Consider the following 18,028-nt stretch of genomic DNA (forward strand, 5'->3'; position numbering starts at 1 on the left):
GACCAGTGAAAGGAGCTTGACCTCAGCAAGAGGATTTTTTTTATTCCTGCATCCTCCAATGGTGCAGCATAGACCTTGGCTTCTTAAATTTATTTAATTTATTTTTCCCGAGGTGTTGCAGAAAAGCAGGGCTTTGCCCTTAAAGAGAAAAAACTTGGTCTTCGTATACAGATAAAAGTCAGATTAGGAAGGCTCGTATTCCTGTACTGACTAGTATTGGTTTGTCAGAGGCAGGGAGGAAGCAGAGGCTTTTTTTTGGGAATACCCTGTGGGATGAAACAGAGGCAGCACTCAGATTTCAATCTGAATAATATGGGTATTGCATGAGACAGCAACTTTCCCTCACATTAAAATCAATGAACATGCTCCGAGTAAATGCCTGTGCAGGCATTTTAAGAATTACGTAAATGTCCGGTATTTTTCTACTCTTAATTTACCTCCCAATGCACCGTAATTGCACTGTGGTCTTCAGGGTTCTCACGCGTGAACCGTTCCTGCAGCTGTGTGAATATATTTCTCCCCACCAAGTTTTTAAAAGAAAACCTCAGCCCAGCAGCGCTGAGTCGCAGCGGAGACGGGCTCCTCTGGCAGGTACATGGGCTTGATGAATACTCTGGGTTTTCCTCCAGACATCTGGCTCCTCCGAGGCTGCGTGTGCAGGGTGAGGAGAATACTCAGACAAGCATTTCCCAGTGATTCATGTTAGATGAGGACAAAGAGGAACATTTGAGCTAGAACTTTGTATGCAGTGATTATTATTAATCAGGCTTTTTTTCTGAGTTAAGTTACATTGTTAGAGCCAGTCTGTAAAAAAAAAAAAAAAAAGAAAAAAAAAAAAGAAAAAAAAAACCAAAACAACCCCCCAAACAACTGATTACTGAAATTTCATTTTTCAGGTCTTGATCTCTATTCCCTGTCATTTCCAGGCGACTTTTGCTCTTTGAGGCTTCAATCCAGAAAAGCTCTTAAGCTCACTCTTGCTTGCAAGTGTGGATACAATCCTTTGCTGGATGAGGGACAAGCTATGTCATGCAAATACCATTTCTGCTCAAATTCCTGCAGTTTGTGGGTTCAGGTCAGGACTGTGGCTCTGGGCACTTGGGGCAGATGATGCCATTTCTGCTCCCTGACTCTGTTAGAAGCAAGAGGGAAAGGCTGGAGGAGCTCTTGGAGTGGGAACTGATTTCAAAAGTGGTGGCTGTTAAGGAGAAAATATATGTGAACCCATATCCTGCTCTTTGGGGGTTTTTTTTGGTTTTTTGTTTTGTTTTTTTTTTTCCTGAGGAGCGTGCTGCCTACATAGAAAGAAGGTGGGGAAAGAGGTTTTTTTTGTGACTTACTTGTGCCACTTTACCACGCTCATACAGTGAAGCCATGACCAGCTATTCCTTTTTCCTTAGTTTGCTGTTCTGGAATTTGTGAATGCCCCTTATCTGCCCATGAAGCAGAAAAGACCTTCCTCCCATCACCTGATGCGAAGGAGACCTCCCCCCCTGCTGCTTCCCTGGGCTGTAACCCTGCAGGTGTGTGTCAGAAGCTGCAAGGGCGGCGCAAGCACAGCAGCAGGACACGGTGCTCTCGGGCTCCCACCCTGGCCACCTGCCTGGGGAAGACCCCAGAACCCCCCATCTGCTGGGACACCACCTCCCGTTTTTTGCTGCCTTGCTGTCACCCCAGTGGAGCAGATTTGCACAGGGGCCAGGGGTATGACTTGGGGGCTTGCGGGTGGTGAGGTGATAGGGCTCATGAGGAAAGCAAACCCTCTCATTTTCCTTCCCATCCCACTGCTGCCTCTATAACGTGGTTTGGGATCTCTGAGACGTGCTTCTCTGTAGCCTGGTTAACTCCCACCTCCCAGAGCAGCCTTGCTGTCCGCACCACAGCACCTCTGGGACACTGTGCTGGTCCTCTGGGACACTGTGCTGGTCCTCTGGGGATGCGGCACCGCTCCATTTACAGCATTGTCCTTAGCACACATTATTGCTTCGTACAACCTGGGTGCTGCTTTTCAGAGCTGTTCAGCCATCGTCTCAGGGCACTGCGAAGGCACAGGAGCTATTAATGTTGTCCCAGAGAGGCCTTTGCTACAGGTTTATTAAAAAGTTTATAAACAATGAGAATCCCTGCCTTGGAGCCAGCCTGTGTGTTGCCCATAAACGATGTTTTCTACCCATGCGGGTGCCCAGGAGCCTCCGGGCTCCTCTGTGGAGCCAGATCTTGGGTGAGAGGATGGGGCTGGGCATGGCCAAGCCTGCAGGTTCAGGACCTGATTTCGGAAAGGAGAGCATTTATTACGGCACAGGGCCGAAAGGCAGTACTCCCCACTTCTATTTTCAGCTCTGCTAGTGACTGAATTCTCCTTGGGAGATGATTTTGGCTGAGACGGAGGGATGTGGAAACCCAGAGTGAAGCATTTAGGCTCATATTTAGCCTTGTAAATGAATAGCCAGGTTGCAAATCGCAGCAGGATTGCTTGCATGAATAAAGATGATGGATGCTCCTGGCTGAGGGCAGGTACAATGCAACCATGTCTTTACCCCTGGAAAATGGCCTTATCAGAGTTTTGCCTCTTGATTCACTGGAGATTTAAATGGAGTGTAAATATTCCCATTCTGATTACGAGGCTCTCTGAGTGTTAAAAGGCATTTGACAATCTCAGGTGTTCCTCAGTGTGGATGTTCTTTCACCTTGGTTTATTATCGCTGCTGCATTTTCATGACCTTTGATTTACATTGAAGTTTTAGGTACTTGAATGCCAGGATTTTACGGAGACCACAGCAAATGGATCGCTGGGATTACAGATGGATTGCCATAAGCGTTTTGGTTTTTATTTTAGCACAGTTATCAACGCCTTGTTTACATCCCCAAAGTAATTTTCAAGTGTTTTAAATGTTTTAAGTTGCTTGGCATTGTACAGCTCTCAAATGCCTGTAGTAAAAGACTCCTTTTCCAGCTTTGCTCTTCCTAATTAAACAAATCATTAATTCCCTTTCCCAATTCCAGGGAAAGCCGACAAAGCGTGTAACAAGCAGGGTGGCTTGTTATGAGCTTGTGTCACTTCCCTGTTTTACATCCATCTCCACTGAATCCAGGAATGCAGTCGCTAATTATTGATGCTTCATCAGAGGAAGACCAATGTTTTTGCACTTCAGTGAATGTTATTTGAATACAAGTATTTCAGGAACAAATTTAAAGGTCTTTTTAAATTCTTATGTAAATGGCTGTGTAGATTCCTAGGGGTTTTCTTTTGGAAGGCAAATTAGATGATTAACCTGAAAAGCTTTGTGATGATTCTGACTTGTGCTTTTACTGTGGGGAAAAAAAGGACAATCTTTCCTGTTTCAAGTAATTTTAAGTATTTTTTTTTTGTGAGGGGGAGTTCAGTCTTTTCTATTGCTAACCTGAAGCACAGTGGATATGAAATCTGGATATGCAGGTTTTTTGCCGGGATTTATAAATTGTAATAAGAAGCTTGCCAGGAATGTTTTAAGTCAACATAACCTTTGGATGTAAAGCCTGACTTTGGATTTATTAGCATTAGCAGCAGTCAAGATTTGCACAGTCTTGCCTGAGCTTAAAGGTCTGAGTAACAGGCACGGGGCAGCAGAAGGTGCTGGATGCCTGCAGGAATGGGTGGTGGGTGAGAAGCTGCAGTGACATGAGGTGTCCTTCTCCAGTGGGTCCAGGAGGCTGGAGCCAGCTTTCTCCATGCCCTCAGTACAGAGGACATGGTGGTCCGAAGTCACGCGCTGCCCTTCGCATCCTGGCTTGGCTTTGGGAGAAGCTGGTGGTAGCTGCAGCCGTGCATCGTGCAGGACCCGGTTCCAGTCTGCTCTGGAGGAGGATATTGTCTTCTCCAAAGCGCTAAGCAGAATTGGCATCTTTAATGTAAAAGTCATTAGATGGGACATAATTAACGTTTCTTATTGCACATTAACATTACCCAGAGTCAGGCAGCAGACATAATTTGCTTTGATTAGATATGTAGCTTTAAAAATTAGATTCATCCCAACCCCTACACTATTTGTTGGCCTGTTTCCCTTTCTCTAGCTATCCATTATTATCTGGAGCCCTTTCCTGTGCTGTCTGGGTGGATTAGGTGAAATTAAAGCAGAGTCAGCCTTCCTGTCCCCCACTGCCCTCCCTCGGTGGGAGCTCAGGGGATACACATCATCTCTGGTGGGGACCTACCGCTTAGCTTTCTTCTTCCACCCCCCTGTCCAAGGGGGGTCTGCAGATCCTTCAAAGCTTCCCAAGATCCATACAGACCCCAACCCCCAAATTCATTTTCCTTGCAGAAAGGTTTTGTCCCTTAGTCTCCTTTTACAGCCTCCCAGAGGTTTGTGGACCACAGGGTCAAGCAGAGCAGTGGTACATCACGGTGGAGGTATTTTGGGATGCTTGTGCAGCTCATCCCGTGATGAGCCAGTGCCTCCATCCCTTGCTGGCAGAACTGTTCCTTACCGGGTGGCTGAATGTCCCTGTCAGGACTGAGACAGGGAGATTTTGGTCCACATGGGATTTGGCCATGGAACTCCTGCGCTTCATTGAAGAAGACAGTGCCTTCCCTGTTGCCTCCCATGCTCAGCCGTACTGTAATTAATGCTGGCCCTGCAAGTGTGATGTGCATCAGGTCTTCCCAGCACTGAGAGCCCTGGGGAGTGCAGAGCCGAAATTACAGCAGCACCGAGCCGGCCCCGGGGAGAGGAGGGGGATGAGGCTGTAGCAAGTGCTGGGAAAGGGAATGAGCAGCACTCACATCTCCCACTGCCCCAGCAGCACCTGGAGCTGGCTGGCTCTCCTCACATAACCACTGCTTGCACAATCCGCCCTTGGGATGTGAAGTGATAAAGTGATTTCTTTTCTTTTTTCTGCCCCCTTGATATATGCCTAGCAAAAAACTTAATGCACAGGAATCCTCTTTCTTGTGGCATTTGTTGCTGCCAGGACTCACTGTCTGAGCACAGCTTCGTTCTGCATCTGTCCGAGGTGGTCACCTTAGCAGACACCTCGTGCATGCCTGTGTTGGCCTTGGCGGTTTGCTTTCAGCCCCTCCTCAGGCATTTTACTGTGATTTTTGGTCACAAGAGTACAACCCACGTTTTACTTCTTTAATCTGAAAATGCAGGATTTTCTTTTCCCCCTGATCCCTTTCTGTGATCATTTTTTTTTGTTTGTTTTCCTCTTCTATTTTTCCTTTCATTGATTATTCATTTGCTTCTCACTCCAACACAGAAGTTTGCAGCAAAATCTGGGCCACCGCGGGAGCAGGGCTGCCTGACCCAGTTGCAGCTCCTTTGCTCCAGTGGTGCAGGGCTCTGCTCCCCCCCATGGGGTGGGCACAGCGGGGTCCCACTCCAGCTCGCAGGGCAGCCTAGGCAGCCTGGGGCATGTGGGGCTGCACGGAATCCGTGGGGCTGCAGGGCAGGATGCGGTCGGCTTGTTTATGGCGAGGGGTTTAAAAGACCAACTTGGGGAGAAAAAACATTTTAAGTGAGACACTGAGGGACACCATAAGTGGGATTGCAGGGGATGTTTTCTTACTTTCTTGAGGTTGCGACAAGTCTCCAGGTACCAGACCTGATATGAGAAAAGTAAATTTGCAGTGAGAAATCAGGCAATTTTCCTCAACTGGTCTATGCTTGAATTCATCCTGTTGCGGACAAAGCTCAGCCTTTGCTGAGATGGCTCAGAAGGTCCCTTCCCTCTGGCAGGGATGTTTCAGCCTGTGGTTCAACTAAATACTACAGATCCCCCAGTTTTTACTTGTTACTGTGACATTAATGGTCATTGCAAAGCCACAAGCACGACCCGGTGGTGTGAAACTCCTTTTCTTTATACAACAAAAAGGAACAGCACGCACCACCGGAACCGTACCTTATAAATATTCAACATGCAGTTTGTAGGAATGTGAGACAAAGCCAGACAAATGAATTATTTAGTGCTTTTAAAGAATGCAGCTTTTAGTTTCTCCTTGCGCTGGCCTACTTTATTGTATCAGTAAATGGATCTTTAGTAAATTAATTTCCCTCCTTTTGTTTGAGCAAGCAGTGGGCATCACGGGCTGGTGGAAATCATCTCCATTCGTGAGTAGCTGCCAGGACACCTTCATAGCTGGGAACTCGGGCATCAAGTGTCAGAGGAGAGTCAAGCTCCTGTCATTCATTCGGTGCCTTTTGATTTGCGTTAGTACCTCCAGCGTTCACAAAAAGCATGGAGCGGGCAGTTTTGATGGGGACAGCCTGTGAATGACAGGGCGGTGTGGCACTTCTGAGGTTGCTTTTGGGACAGCCCATGGGTTTAGACATCAATGAGACCTGGATGGATACTGTAAGGGTTTGGAGAATCTCCCGTATTTCATGGCAAATGAAAGAGACTGAGAGAGCTGATATCAAAGCTGGGTCCCTCCCAGCTCCTGGCAGGATGGGGCTCCTTTGTGTCTCTGCCAGGCTGCGACAGAGGGGCCAGCCCAGCGCCCTGCCCGGTGGCAGAGTGCCTCTGGATCCATACTAAGGTACTGTCAGCACCAAGGTCACATCCCCTGGACTGGACCAAACCCCTACTGTGTCCTGTGTCTGGCCACAGACGAGCAGAGTAACAACCTTCCACCTCCCAGTGATACTACAACAAACTTAAAAAGTCGCCAGCCTTTGCAGGCACTCAGGAATTAATCTGGAGTTCCTGCCTAGAAAAGAAACATTACATCCACCCCAAAATGTCCTACCTTGCAAGGATAGGAAGTGCAGTCCCGCTTCTTGTGTAGCTTTTTTTGTGGATGCGAATGCATCAGCAGAGCATCAGTGGAGCTTTCCCTGGGCTTGTGCCCAGCCTGTGCTCCTGCTCGTCAGCCCGCCGGGTCCCCTGTCCCCGCAGTAATACATTTCCCTGCTGGCCTGCATGCTTGTTGAAAGCATATTGCAGTAGGGGCTGACAGTTCCTTGGGGAAATAATGTCATAGGGGATCAGGGGAGGTGGATTGGCATTGGCCAAACTGGAAACAGTCTAGTGGGTCCATCAACATGTGACCCTTCCAGTTGGTAAAACCAGGGACTTTCCCTTTTTACCTCGTGGTGTAGCAGCAGCAGCACAGTAAATACTCATAGAGAAATATGTCCAAAAATGCTCTCTGGACTAGTTTGATGAAGTGTGAGAAATTCCTGCTCTGAAAATTAACATTCTCTCTCTCTTTTTTTTTTTTTTGTTTTTTTTTTTTTTGTTTTTGTTTGGGTTTTTTTGTTTGTTTTGGTTTGGTTTTGTGCTGCATAGTTTTCTACTAGTTTTCTCCTGTCTGGTGCTGTCTGTCTTTTCGACCATTGATGAGTACCAGAACAGCTCGGAAGGGGCCCTTTACATCCTGGTAAGTGGGGGGGTTGCAAATGAAGCCCCCTTTAAGGATCCTTTAAAACCCTTCTTCCTAAACTCTTCCTTTGTTCTGCATTTATCTTCAATTACAAAACACAGCGGCAAGACTGATCCCAACTGAAAGGTGCTTTGATGTCCAACAGCTCCCAATATCTAAAGCCATGGATGCTCTGAGTAGGGGCCATCCTGTGTAGCTGCCTCCTCTCCCACGCTATAACATCCCTGCAACTATTTGATCCATCCCTGAGCTGCAGAGTTTTGTTCCTTAAGTAGCCAGGTGTCCCTCACAACGACAACGTGGCTTCTGCCATCAAGAGCCAGCAGAGATCCTGCCTGCACTGCCACATCGCAGGGCTGCCGGGTTCACCCCTCTCCTTTCCTTTTGCCTTTCTTCCTCTTCCCCAGTCACTGCCCTACATTGACATCAAAAGGTACTGCAGACTAATTAGGGATTCGTCAGGTTTGGGACATGATAAAGCTGAGGCAAGCGCTGCTAGTGAAGAAATCAGCGGGACCGGAGCGTGCGCAGGGTGTTCGGGTGGCGGTGCAAAAAGCTGTGGTGCCCTGCATCGGTGTGCTGGCTTGGCACAGGGGATGGAGTTCTACACCGCCCCTGCACAGGGCAGCACAGACACAGCGACAACCGGTCCAGTTTTCTAGGGAAAAAAGCTCAAATTCCCTGTGAAGAGTCTTAGGGAGGAGTAGCCAGTGATTCCTGTCTCTGGTCTTCCCTGAGCTGCTCAGCTTTAACCTCGTCAAGTCCTGGAGACGAATGGCAGGGAGAGGAGCAGGTACTCGTCAATCCTCTGGTGGGGCACGCAGACATGATAGGAGGTGCAAACCTCTAGTTCATCACTACAATGTGCAGTACCTCTTGCCACCCCAGGGGAGGAAGGTACGACAGCACAGAGCTGGCAGTCTGTCAAGCCTGGGCTCCCAGTTTAATGGTGCGGACAGCTCTGTGATCTATTTTCTGAGGTGTGCAGAGTTTAGGTTGGGGGTTTGTACGTGATTCTGGAGCGTGCTTGCCATCACACTTCTATCTCAACTAATAGTGTTGTCTCCCTCGCAGGAAATTGTCACCATCGTGGTGTTTGGGGTGGAATACTTTGTGAGGATCTGGGCGGCTGGCTGCTGCTGCCGATACCGGGGCTGGAGGGGAAGGTTAAAATTCGCCCGGAAACCTTTCTGTGTTATCGGTAAGAGCTGCCTCTCTGCACGGGATTTCCCAAACCAAAAGGGCTATTGCTTGCGCGGTGCTCCTGTTCCTTGCATGCAGTTTGGGGGTTGATCCTCAGTTGCTTCGTGGTCATCTTGAGAAGGGAAAGAGCACAAAGGCACAACCCACAGACATGTTTTTTGTTATTCTGCGTGAGCCCCCCCGCTGTTTCCCGCAGGCCTGGGAGCGCTCCCGTTGTACCCAGGCATCACTGACAGCTGCCCGCAGCCGCAGAAAGGGAGTTTGGCCAGCAGAGGCTGGGACCCCGCGGTGCTGTGTCCAACCTCGACACCGACTCGCTCACAAGTCATTGAAACTCTCTGTGTCTCGCTTTGCCTTCCCTGATGCTGATGAGCTGCCTCACAAGGGAGTTATGAGACTTAATTAATTCTTGTTTGTAATGTACTTGGCGATCCTCTTGTGAAAGGGGCCATCTGTGCGCAGCGGTTATTTTTAACGGGGTAAGGAGCGAGCAGAGAGGCTGTGCCATTCGCTGTGGAGCCTGCTTTCAAGTGTCCGGGAGCTGGCGGTGGTCATGTGCAGGACCTTAGCTTATTCCACAGAAAAGCACGCCTTCGAAATTTGCATAGAAAACTGGGAAGAGGGAGGTTTACAGGATCTTTGAATTGGAGATGTATAGAGCCAGGCTTTTTTTCTTGGACTTTTTCTTGGAGGCCTTTGGCTGTGAGCACCCCGGGATCATTATGGTGGGCCTCTAGGTGTTTTCACTCCCAGTTGAGATGGTGGAATTCAAACCCCTAGACAGCTGTGCGTAGCGGGCAGCTGCAGCTGGTTAAAAAGGGCAGGCATTCTGCAGGGCTTTGATCCAGTTTAGCGGGGTTAGCACTGGATCGTATCGGAATTCAGGCTTTGCAGTATTTGACACATTTTCTATGGGAATGATGAGCATGGAGAAGGAAACCAGGATGTTTTCCTAAGGTGTGTAGTGGCTCCATTCATCCTTAAGATGTATGCTGTGTCCTTCCAGCACGAGCTACAACTGATAGGAGATCACTTCCATGCACAGCCGTCCGCTGCCATGGCAGTCGGTGTGCCTTCCGTTCGGAAGCAGTTCAGGGGTGTTTCTTCAGCTTTCCATGCCCTCTCTTCATGCAGACATCATGGTGCTGATCGCGTCCATTGCCGTGCTGGCAGCAGGGTCTCAAGGGAATGTCTTTGCCACCTCGGCACTCAGGAGCTTGAGGTTCCTGCAGATTCTGCGCATGATCCGCATGGACCGGCGGGGCGGCACCTGGAAGCTCCTGGGCTCTGTGGTCTACGCACACAGTAAGGTGAGCAAGTCCCAAGCAAGGACACTGAGTCACTCTTCATGTTCTCCCACCAGAGACACTGCTTTGGTTCAGTTCTCCAACCCAAACACCTCCCAGGCCTGGGGGGATTGGCAGGTAACACGGAGAGCAATGCAAAGTCAGAGACACAAGGTCCGATGAGCTCTCCGACCAGTAGAGAAGGGAGAGATGTTTAGATGTTTGCAGGGGATGTCTTGAACATAGCGACTACCTGCACACCGACACGGCTCATTTCAAAGAGCTAGCAATTAGCCAGCAGCCTCATTAAGCACAGGTGTTGCTGTGAGCTCTTTGTCTAGGCTGCACACTGCAGAGCTGATGCGTTTCTGGAAGCGCAACGTGCGAGCAGCAGCTTCCCGCAGACACGATGCTTGTGCCATTCCTCTTCCCACCATGAGATCATGGACCAGTCACAGACCTGATCCCTGGTGTAAGGCACCTTGGCCTTTCTTCGGTTTGGGAAGAGATTGTTGACGATTTTTTTGTTTCCTGCTGCCAAATTTAGAAATTTAACGTTTCCTGCACTTTTTCCCCTGAAAAGCTTCACCAGCTTATCCAGAACCATGTAAAAATCATTGGGAATTTGTGTGTCTCTTTTAACCACTCTTGCATTAACTTCATCCAAAAACAATCATTCCTTTGAATTCTGAATTAAAACTTCCCTGAAACTGGGAGATATGGTATCCAGACCCCAGCCTTGTAGCTCCTCCCCTGTTAGTGGAAGGGACCTGCACTAAGCAGAGTCCCCAGAGGTCTGGAGATTCCCATTCCAGTTTTAACCCTATTTTCCTGTGTGAACTGAGGAAACAGAATTATTTTTTTTTTAGTCTTAGTTCTACATCTTGAAATAATGGAGCTCTTGGCAGTCCTTTTCCTTCTCCATTTGCTGTATGTGTTTAGATGGCGGGGTCTTCGGGACGGGGGCTGCCCCATGTGCGTGGCAGGGCCACCACCACTACCTTGGTCCCATCTCAACAAGGGGCACTACTGGTCTTGAACCAAAGCCCCAAAGCCTAAAAGAATTCAGATCCGACCACAAGCAGGCAACTCGGCTTTTGGAGATGCGCATCAGGATTGCAATATTCTCTTCTGTCCCTTAATGATCTTGCAGGAGCTGATTACTGCCTGGTATATTGGCTTCCTGTGCCTCATCCTGGCCTCTTTCCTGGTATACTTGGCCGAGAAAGGAGAAAATGAGCACTTTGATACATATGCAGATGCACTCTGGTGGGGTCTGGTAAGTATTTTTTATAGAACAGCTGCTGGTTATTAAAATAAAATGTCCATTAACCCGCCATCTTGTATCACTTATGTGAGGAATTGACTTACAGCGTGTTTAGTTAACATTTTTATTAAATGGCTTCAGGCTGCTCCGTTTAGGTTGTCTTCTTAAATAAACCTTGGAGAACATGTTAGGGAATCCCATTTCTTGAATTAGCTGGAGCTGCAAGGAAACTGGGAACTCATGTTGCTCTTAGTCGTGGGATTTAGCTCAGCAGAGGCAGGTCAGATAAAGACTCCATGCTCTACGGGGTGCTTTGATCATCATTTTGACAAGTATTGCCGCCCTTTAATTATTTAAAATCATACTTGGGCAATGCTCTGTTGAACACGCTGGAATACATTTTATAAAATTAATAAGGTCTAAGTACCAGAAAGACTCCGGCTCTGAAAGCACTCCCCTTTCACATCTTTGCTGACAAAGGAGGAAAGGGCAATACTTTTAGTTTGCTCTGTGTGTGCGCGTGCATGTGAATTATTGGATTACCCGATTAACAAAGAGAGAATTAATGACGTTCTAATCTTCTTGCATTATTATTCTCCTGCTCCGACACTGTGGCGCTAGTTTGGCCTTGATTACAAAGCATGTAATGAAAATCCCAGATCTGATCAAATCCCAGTAACAGGCTTGGGGAGGAATCGGCTGATCAAGCAGCTCCTGTGTTCCGACAGAGGGAAGGCAGCAGTAAATTGCTTTTCAAGTCCCTTGCTTATGACAGAAAAATAAAAACAAAGCTGAATTTGACAGAACTAGAAAATAAACAATGAGGAAGAAGTGACAGCCCAGATTAGAGCTCAGTCTTGGGAGAACCATGTGCAGATTTATCCCTCTTGCTTCCCAAGCTGTGTGAACCTTTGGCAGCGGATCACCGCTCCCTGTTTCAGGACATGGAGCTGCACTGGTCTGTTTTGCCCCTGAGAAGCTCAAAGTAAAATTTGAGCTTCATTAAAATAAATAGGTTTTGTCATTGTCCAACTCATGGGTCCAGTACAGACAGATGTTAAGAGATGAGCAAGAGAAATCAAGTTTCAGGTTCAGAAACTTGTCCTTTGGTGTGATCTTAGTGAATCCAATCCTGGTAGTGGTCTATAGAAATGACAAAAAAATTGTAAACAAACTTTGCAGTGATTATGGAGAAAGCATTGCTTAGACTTTGTGTTTCAGTAAGGAATAGCCACGTAGATGCATTTTCTAACCACTTTGTCAAAATGGCATCTAATTGATAGGGCTTTTAGTGGGTCCAATTAAACAGTGCTTTGGGATTGTACTTCCATTTGTGTAAAAGTGATTTTATTCTAAGTTGAATGCATGAGGTTTCCAAAGCCACAGCAGCATGGTGTCAGCTCCCATCCCTGGGGCCACCTCTGTCCGTGGAGGCTATGGGACAGGGACGGCTTTCCACTTGGCATAGGGACCTTTGAGGTCCGCTGGGGAGAAGTCTCAAAGATGTTCCTAACCAGACCATCTCTCCCTGCCTCGTGCTGCCAGTCCCAGATTCTCTAAATCCTCTCGGAAGCCTTGGGGGATACCCAACGTTTCCCACTATAGTGATGTCCGTGGACTGAAGGGAGAAAATGCATCTTTCCCTGCAGTTTGAAATTCGGGGTGTTCTTTGTCTCCAACAAATCTCTCGGCTCCATCCTCAAAACACGCACAGCAGCTTGCCAGCACTTCCCTGGTGCACTGCAATAATGCTGAGGACGGGAGAAAACGTCCCTAAATGATGTTGCAGGAAGCAGCCAGAATTAATCCTGTTGGCCTAATATGTTGGTTTGAAATGGGAAGGGAGACCAGCTAATAGGCACTGCTGGCAAGATTGGGAATAAACAGCATCAGACCTTTATGTGTGCAAATAGCCCTGCCTGCTTTTGTGAGATGCCAGAGGGAGTCCGGGGGAACGGTGCCGGTTCGCTTCCCTGCCGAAGGCACAACCCCATCTCCCGGGGGAGGCTCGGAGCTGCCGCCAGCCTCTGCACCAGATGGCAGCTCTGTGTGTCAGCTGAAGGCAAGAGGATGCTCCCAACTGGTGTGAAAACCCAGCCTGTCGAGCAGGGAGGGTGGCAGCACAGTCCTGGGCATCGGGGCATCCCGGCTTCCCGCGGAGACCTGGAGCAGCTGAGGTCCTCCCGGGCACCCCAGCTGCCCCTCGACTCGGTCGGCTGGGGGCACGTGGGACCCTGCTCCCCCGGTCCCGCTGCAGTGCTGCGAGGGTTTGGGCTGTCTGGTTTGGTTTTGGTTCGGTTCTAAGGCTGTCTGACCGAGGGCTGTGCGGTGATGTCCCCGCAGATCACCCTCACCACCATCGGCTACGGGGACAAGTACCCGCAGACCTGGAATGGGCGGCTGCTGGCGGCGACGTTCACGCTCATCGGCGTCTCCTTCTTCGCCCTTCCTGCCGTAAGCAGAGGCGGCCGCGTCTCGCTGGGGGGGCTGAGCTCGGCTGCGCTTTGTCCCCGGCCCCCGGCGCTGGGGCGATGCCACAGCTACGTCCAGTGGAGTGATGCACCCGGAGAGCTCCCGACTGCAACTGCTCCCTGGCTTTTGAGTCAAAGTAAAAGAGAGCAGAGGGGAAACCCTCTCCGAATGTCCACAGCTCGGGCGCTATGTAGATGAGCAAATGGCATGGAAACTCTAGATGCAGCTCTGCACAAACATTTGTTGAAACGAAGCCGTTTTTCTCTTGCAAAGGGCTGTTCCTAGGCGGGAGTGTGCCTTTTCAGCCAGTTGCCCCCATCTCTTTCAGAGTGCGTTTCAGTGTGGTGCATGGAGCTGATTTGCCCCTACGGGGATAATTTGCTGAATGCCAGCACGGTGTGGTTGTTTTGTATTTTATCAGCTGGCTGGAGGTTATTTTGGGAAAAGCAGCAACTCCAGTGAGCGCCAGCAAAGTCTGCTGCCCCTTCACAGGGAGGGAGTGTTTCTGCCAGGGCTGCCTCGGCTGGAGGCTGCTCCTTCCTTCCCCTGTGTGTTTGAAGCAAAAAACCACCCAGAACAAACCTTTGGAGAGAAAGCTGGCTGCAATTTTTAAGCGGAAGCTTAGCTGAAGCCCCGCTAACTCTAGATTTTTGTCCTCTTCCCCAGGGCATCTTGGGTTCAGGGTTTGCTCTGAAGGTCCAAGAGCAGCATCGACAAAAACACTTTGAGAAGAGACGAAACCCAGCAGCGGGCCTGATTCAGGTGAGGATCATGTCCAGGGAGCCTTGGGCTCACGTCGTCCTGATTTTAGGGGGCTTAACAGACTTCTAGAAGTTGGGGAGGAGATGGGCAGGTGAAAACTGGGGCCGTGTGTGTAAGGTGTGAGACAGCAGCTGGTGACTGGTCTTGTCTGGGAATAAATGCCAGGAAATCAGCCATGGGAAAATAGCGTGTGGTAGGCAATCTAGGGGAGAAAAGGAATGAAATCCAGCCCAGTGCAGCAAGACAAATGCATTAGGACAGTCTGTTTTCACCCATTTTTTTTTTTTCCCCCAAAGAGAATATTTATACTGATATAAAGTTACAATTGGGCGCATTTTTTTCACGGTAACAGATGTCTGCGCAGAAGGTTGGCCTTGGTGTGTATCTTGGAGATTTGAAATTAGAGTAATTTTACATTCCCCTGCTCCTCTCTCTCCAAATTTTTTAACTCCCTAATGGGCAACAACACCCATTTGATACCTGACCTCAGCCTGACAGTGAGTGCTGGGTACTCACAGCGTTCTTAGCTGGGCTCACATAGGACTATCATGGTACCACCCCAGATTTGTCACATATCCAGTCAAGGAAGAGCCGAAATGCTGGACCCTTCCCACAGAAAACAGAGGGAGGAATCGGTGTTGGCTGAGGTTTATAAAACCGAGGGTAGTGCTGGCCATGCCAGGGTCCACAATCCCGCTGTGTCTTCTCCGCAGGCGGCTTGGAGATTCTATGCCACCAACCTGTCCCGGACAGACCTGCACTCCACCTGGCAGTACTACGAACGCACTGTCACCGTCCCCATGTACAGGTACCTCATCCTCTACCTGCCTCTTCCACTGCCTTCCTCGTGATGCCACTGTCTCCATATTTATTTTTGTTATCTGGATGTATAGTTTTGTTTATTTATTTACTTTTTTATGTTACAAAAGTGGATTTCAAGAGCTCTTAAGGGCTGGTATATGCTTTTTCTTTTGGAGTTGTTTTTTTTTTTTTTTTTCTTTGGATTTTTTGTGTACTTCTTTTTGACTTGATTTTAATTTCCCTGTTGTTTTGTGTTTTTTTTTCTTTTTGTGTCTGTGTGTGTACATGCTCTTCTTTTCACCTTTATTTCTCCGAGTCCACTGGTAGTTGCATTGTGTTGTGACAGTTGCCGCGCCCAGGTGTGAAGACCTCCCTCCCGAGCTGCCCTGGATCGTAGGTAAATGCTGCCCTCACCCTGTGTGCAGCTCCTCGCACCCACTTGAGCTCTCCCTGCCGTTCCAGCTGGTGTCTAATGGTCCTTCTGCCTTTCAGCAAACTTCTGTCCCTCCCTTGACTGGCCCAGCACTCCCCCCAGGTGCATTTGCCCTGGGTCCCCCTTTCCTTTCCTTTTTTTTTCCTCTTAAGAGGGGGAAAACCAAATCAGGATCCAGTGAACATTTTCCCATTTCTTGCATTTCATTTATCCATCATGATCTGTTGACGTGAGTAGGGAAGGGCAGCGGAGCCTGGCAGATGATGCTGATAAAGCACCGCTGTGTTTTAGCAGCATCTGTCTGGCTTGCTTTAAGGAGAGGTAACTCCTCATCGCACCCAGGCAGCTTTTTTCAGTTGAAACGACACGGGTTAGAGCACTGCTGTGGGAATTCACAGCCTCTTGGGATTTGGAGCTTCATGGAGATAGGAACAGAGTCCCCTGCCATGCCTTGCTGCCCTCCGGGACGTGGGGAAGCGCCGCATCCCCTGTGTCACTCTCGGAGTTGGTGGCATCAAGGAGGAGAATTCCCCCGAAGCTGAAATGCAAAACATTGCTGTTCATTTTCCACTCCACACTGCACTGCATCCCAGGCAGGGCTGTGCACCCCTTTATGGCAAGTTTTTAGGGGCTACCCAGATCTTTCTGGGTCTGTAGAAGAGTCAGACATGTTCCTTAGATATTCCCATAGCTTCACAGGGTTTTGTTGGGCGTGATGCTTTCCCTGTGTCCAGTTTCCCTGCTCCCAAACAGGACTGTGGTCCGACGCTGGGTTGTGCCACTGCAGGTGTGAATCCCTTTCTGTTTTCCCATGTTACTGGTGCCTTCTAGCCCTCAGGCAGACAGTCTGGATATATTTCCTAGGGTAAGCATTAGCCTGTATTTGAAACACAGCAGCCAGCCTGTTAATCCATCTTAAAAACCTGTTGGAAATCACGTTGTCCTGGTCAGTAAGTTTTCATTGGATTTGTTCCCAGTGTGTGTCTGATCAGTTGCTTTTTCTCTAGAGATTCATGAATCAGCTTCAAGACTTTTCTTAAAAAACCCTCAAAAGCAACAACCCAACAAAACAGAACAAAACTGTTTTCCAATAGCATTAAACCCACCCATCGAAACTCTCCCTCCCAGGATCTGACCTTCTTGCAGTACATTTGCAGCCCTGCTGAGATCAGCTGCTGGGGAGGATGAGGACCAGAACCTGGTCCAAAGTCCACTGCAAATCACAGAAAGCCAGGGGCTGATTTCGGTGGGCTTTGCCAGGTTTTGCTGCTCTTTAAAAGACTGAACTTGCCACGCAGCCAGGCATGCAGTGACACCCTTTCGCATGAGGGTGCGCTGGGGTCATTACCTGCTGCTTAATCCACTTGTTAAAGCCTGTATTTCCTGTGGATTTAGTATGCAGGAAGAAAACTAAGCTAAAGAGCTCCAGAAAAGGCTAAATAAAAACTTTGGGGAGGAGAAGAAGCAAAAAATATAGTTTGGTGAAGAGCCCAGCTGCTATCTTGAACAAAAAAAAAAACAGGACAAGGTTGTAGCAGGGTCGTTTGCTGGCTGATGCCATGGGTGCTGCTCCCAACATGGGCCCCAAGCAGCAGTGTCACCCTGGCCTTCCCTGAGCACAGGTTTCTTTTCTCTCCCAGCTTCACCCTTAAATCCCAACCTGTCTGTGCACAAAGTGAACATCACCTGGGAGAGTGAGCCGTTTGTGCACCGATGGAGTCAGCTGTTAGTCAAATTGCATTTTTGACCAAGAAAGCAGCAAACCTCTTTTGAATGTATTTTGGATGCAGTCAGATAATTTAATTGGCGGGGGGTGGTGGTGGTGGTGGTGGTGGTGGAAGGGGAGTTACTGTATGTTCTGGCTGCAGCTTCCATCACTCACACTGTCCATCTATCCTTGTCTACCCACTTCACTAAGCCAGCTGGCAGGCGCTGGCCGCTCTGCGCCGGTGTAGCCTCAGCAGCACGTGGAGCCCTGCGCCGCTTTAAGGCGACGGCTGCTGACGCGCACGTGGTTAGGAAGTGGGTTGGAGGAGCACAGTACCCCCATCTCCCCGCCGGGTGCCTGGCACCCTTTCTGCTCAACATCGGGCTGCTTATTCCTCATAGCAGGAGCCCTGTGACTTGGGCGTACCTGTCTTCTCAAGGCATCCCCGAAAGACTGGCTGCTTGATAGGAGAAAATTGTTGCACATGCCTTGGAGGAGCTCACATCTCTCCAGAACATCACTCGGATCACTGCAGTAGCACGAGTCTCACTCGTTTGGGGAAAATGTGGCGGCCTCTGAGAGATCTCAGATTTCATCTTTGAATTAAAAATGTGGTAGAACCAAATCTGAAACATGCACGAGGCTCCTGTACATGCAGGTATGGGTTGGGCTTGTAATGCACGTGTAGCGGGGTGCGCCCAGACATCGTAACCTGTTACGCATCAGCCACTGGATT

At 48.9% G+C, this 18,028-nt stretch overlaps 1 protein-coding gene across 4 annotated transcripts in view; it reads left to right on the top strand.

Annotated features, from left to right (window-relative positions):
• Positions 1-18,028, top strand: part of KCNQ2 (potassium voltage-gated channel subfamily Q member 2) — a 77,507-nt gene that overhangs the window by 17,350 nt on the left and 42,129 nt on the right. For all 4 annotated transcript variants that reach the window (XM_040609276.1, XM_040609278.1, XM_040609277.1 and 1 more), the window contains exons 2-8: positions 7,267-7,357; positions 8,435-8,561; positions 9,698-9,873; positions 11,003-11,128; positions 13,460-13,570; positions 14,255-14,350; positions 15,064-15,158. In XM_040609276.1, coding sequence (XP_040465210.1) covers positions 7,267-7,357; positions 8,435-8,561; positions 9,698-9,873; positions 11,003-11,128; positions 13,460-13,570; positions 14,255-14,350; positions 15,064-15,158 — 822 coding nt within the window. The remainder of the gene's footprint in view (positions 1-7,266; positions 7,358-8,434; positions 8,562-9,697; positions 9,874-11,002; positions 11,129-13,459; positions 13,571-14,254; positions 14,351-15,063; positions 15,159-18,028) is intronic.

This window comes from Falco naumanni, chromosome 10, assembly GCF_017639655.2.
Source record: "Falco naumanni isolate bFalNau1 chromosome 10, bFalNau1.pat, whole genome shotgun sequence".
Taxonomy (NCBI): domain Eukaryota; kingdom Metazoa; phylum Chordata; class Aves; order Falconiformes; family Falconidae; genus Falco; species Falco naumanni.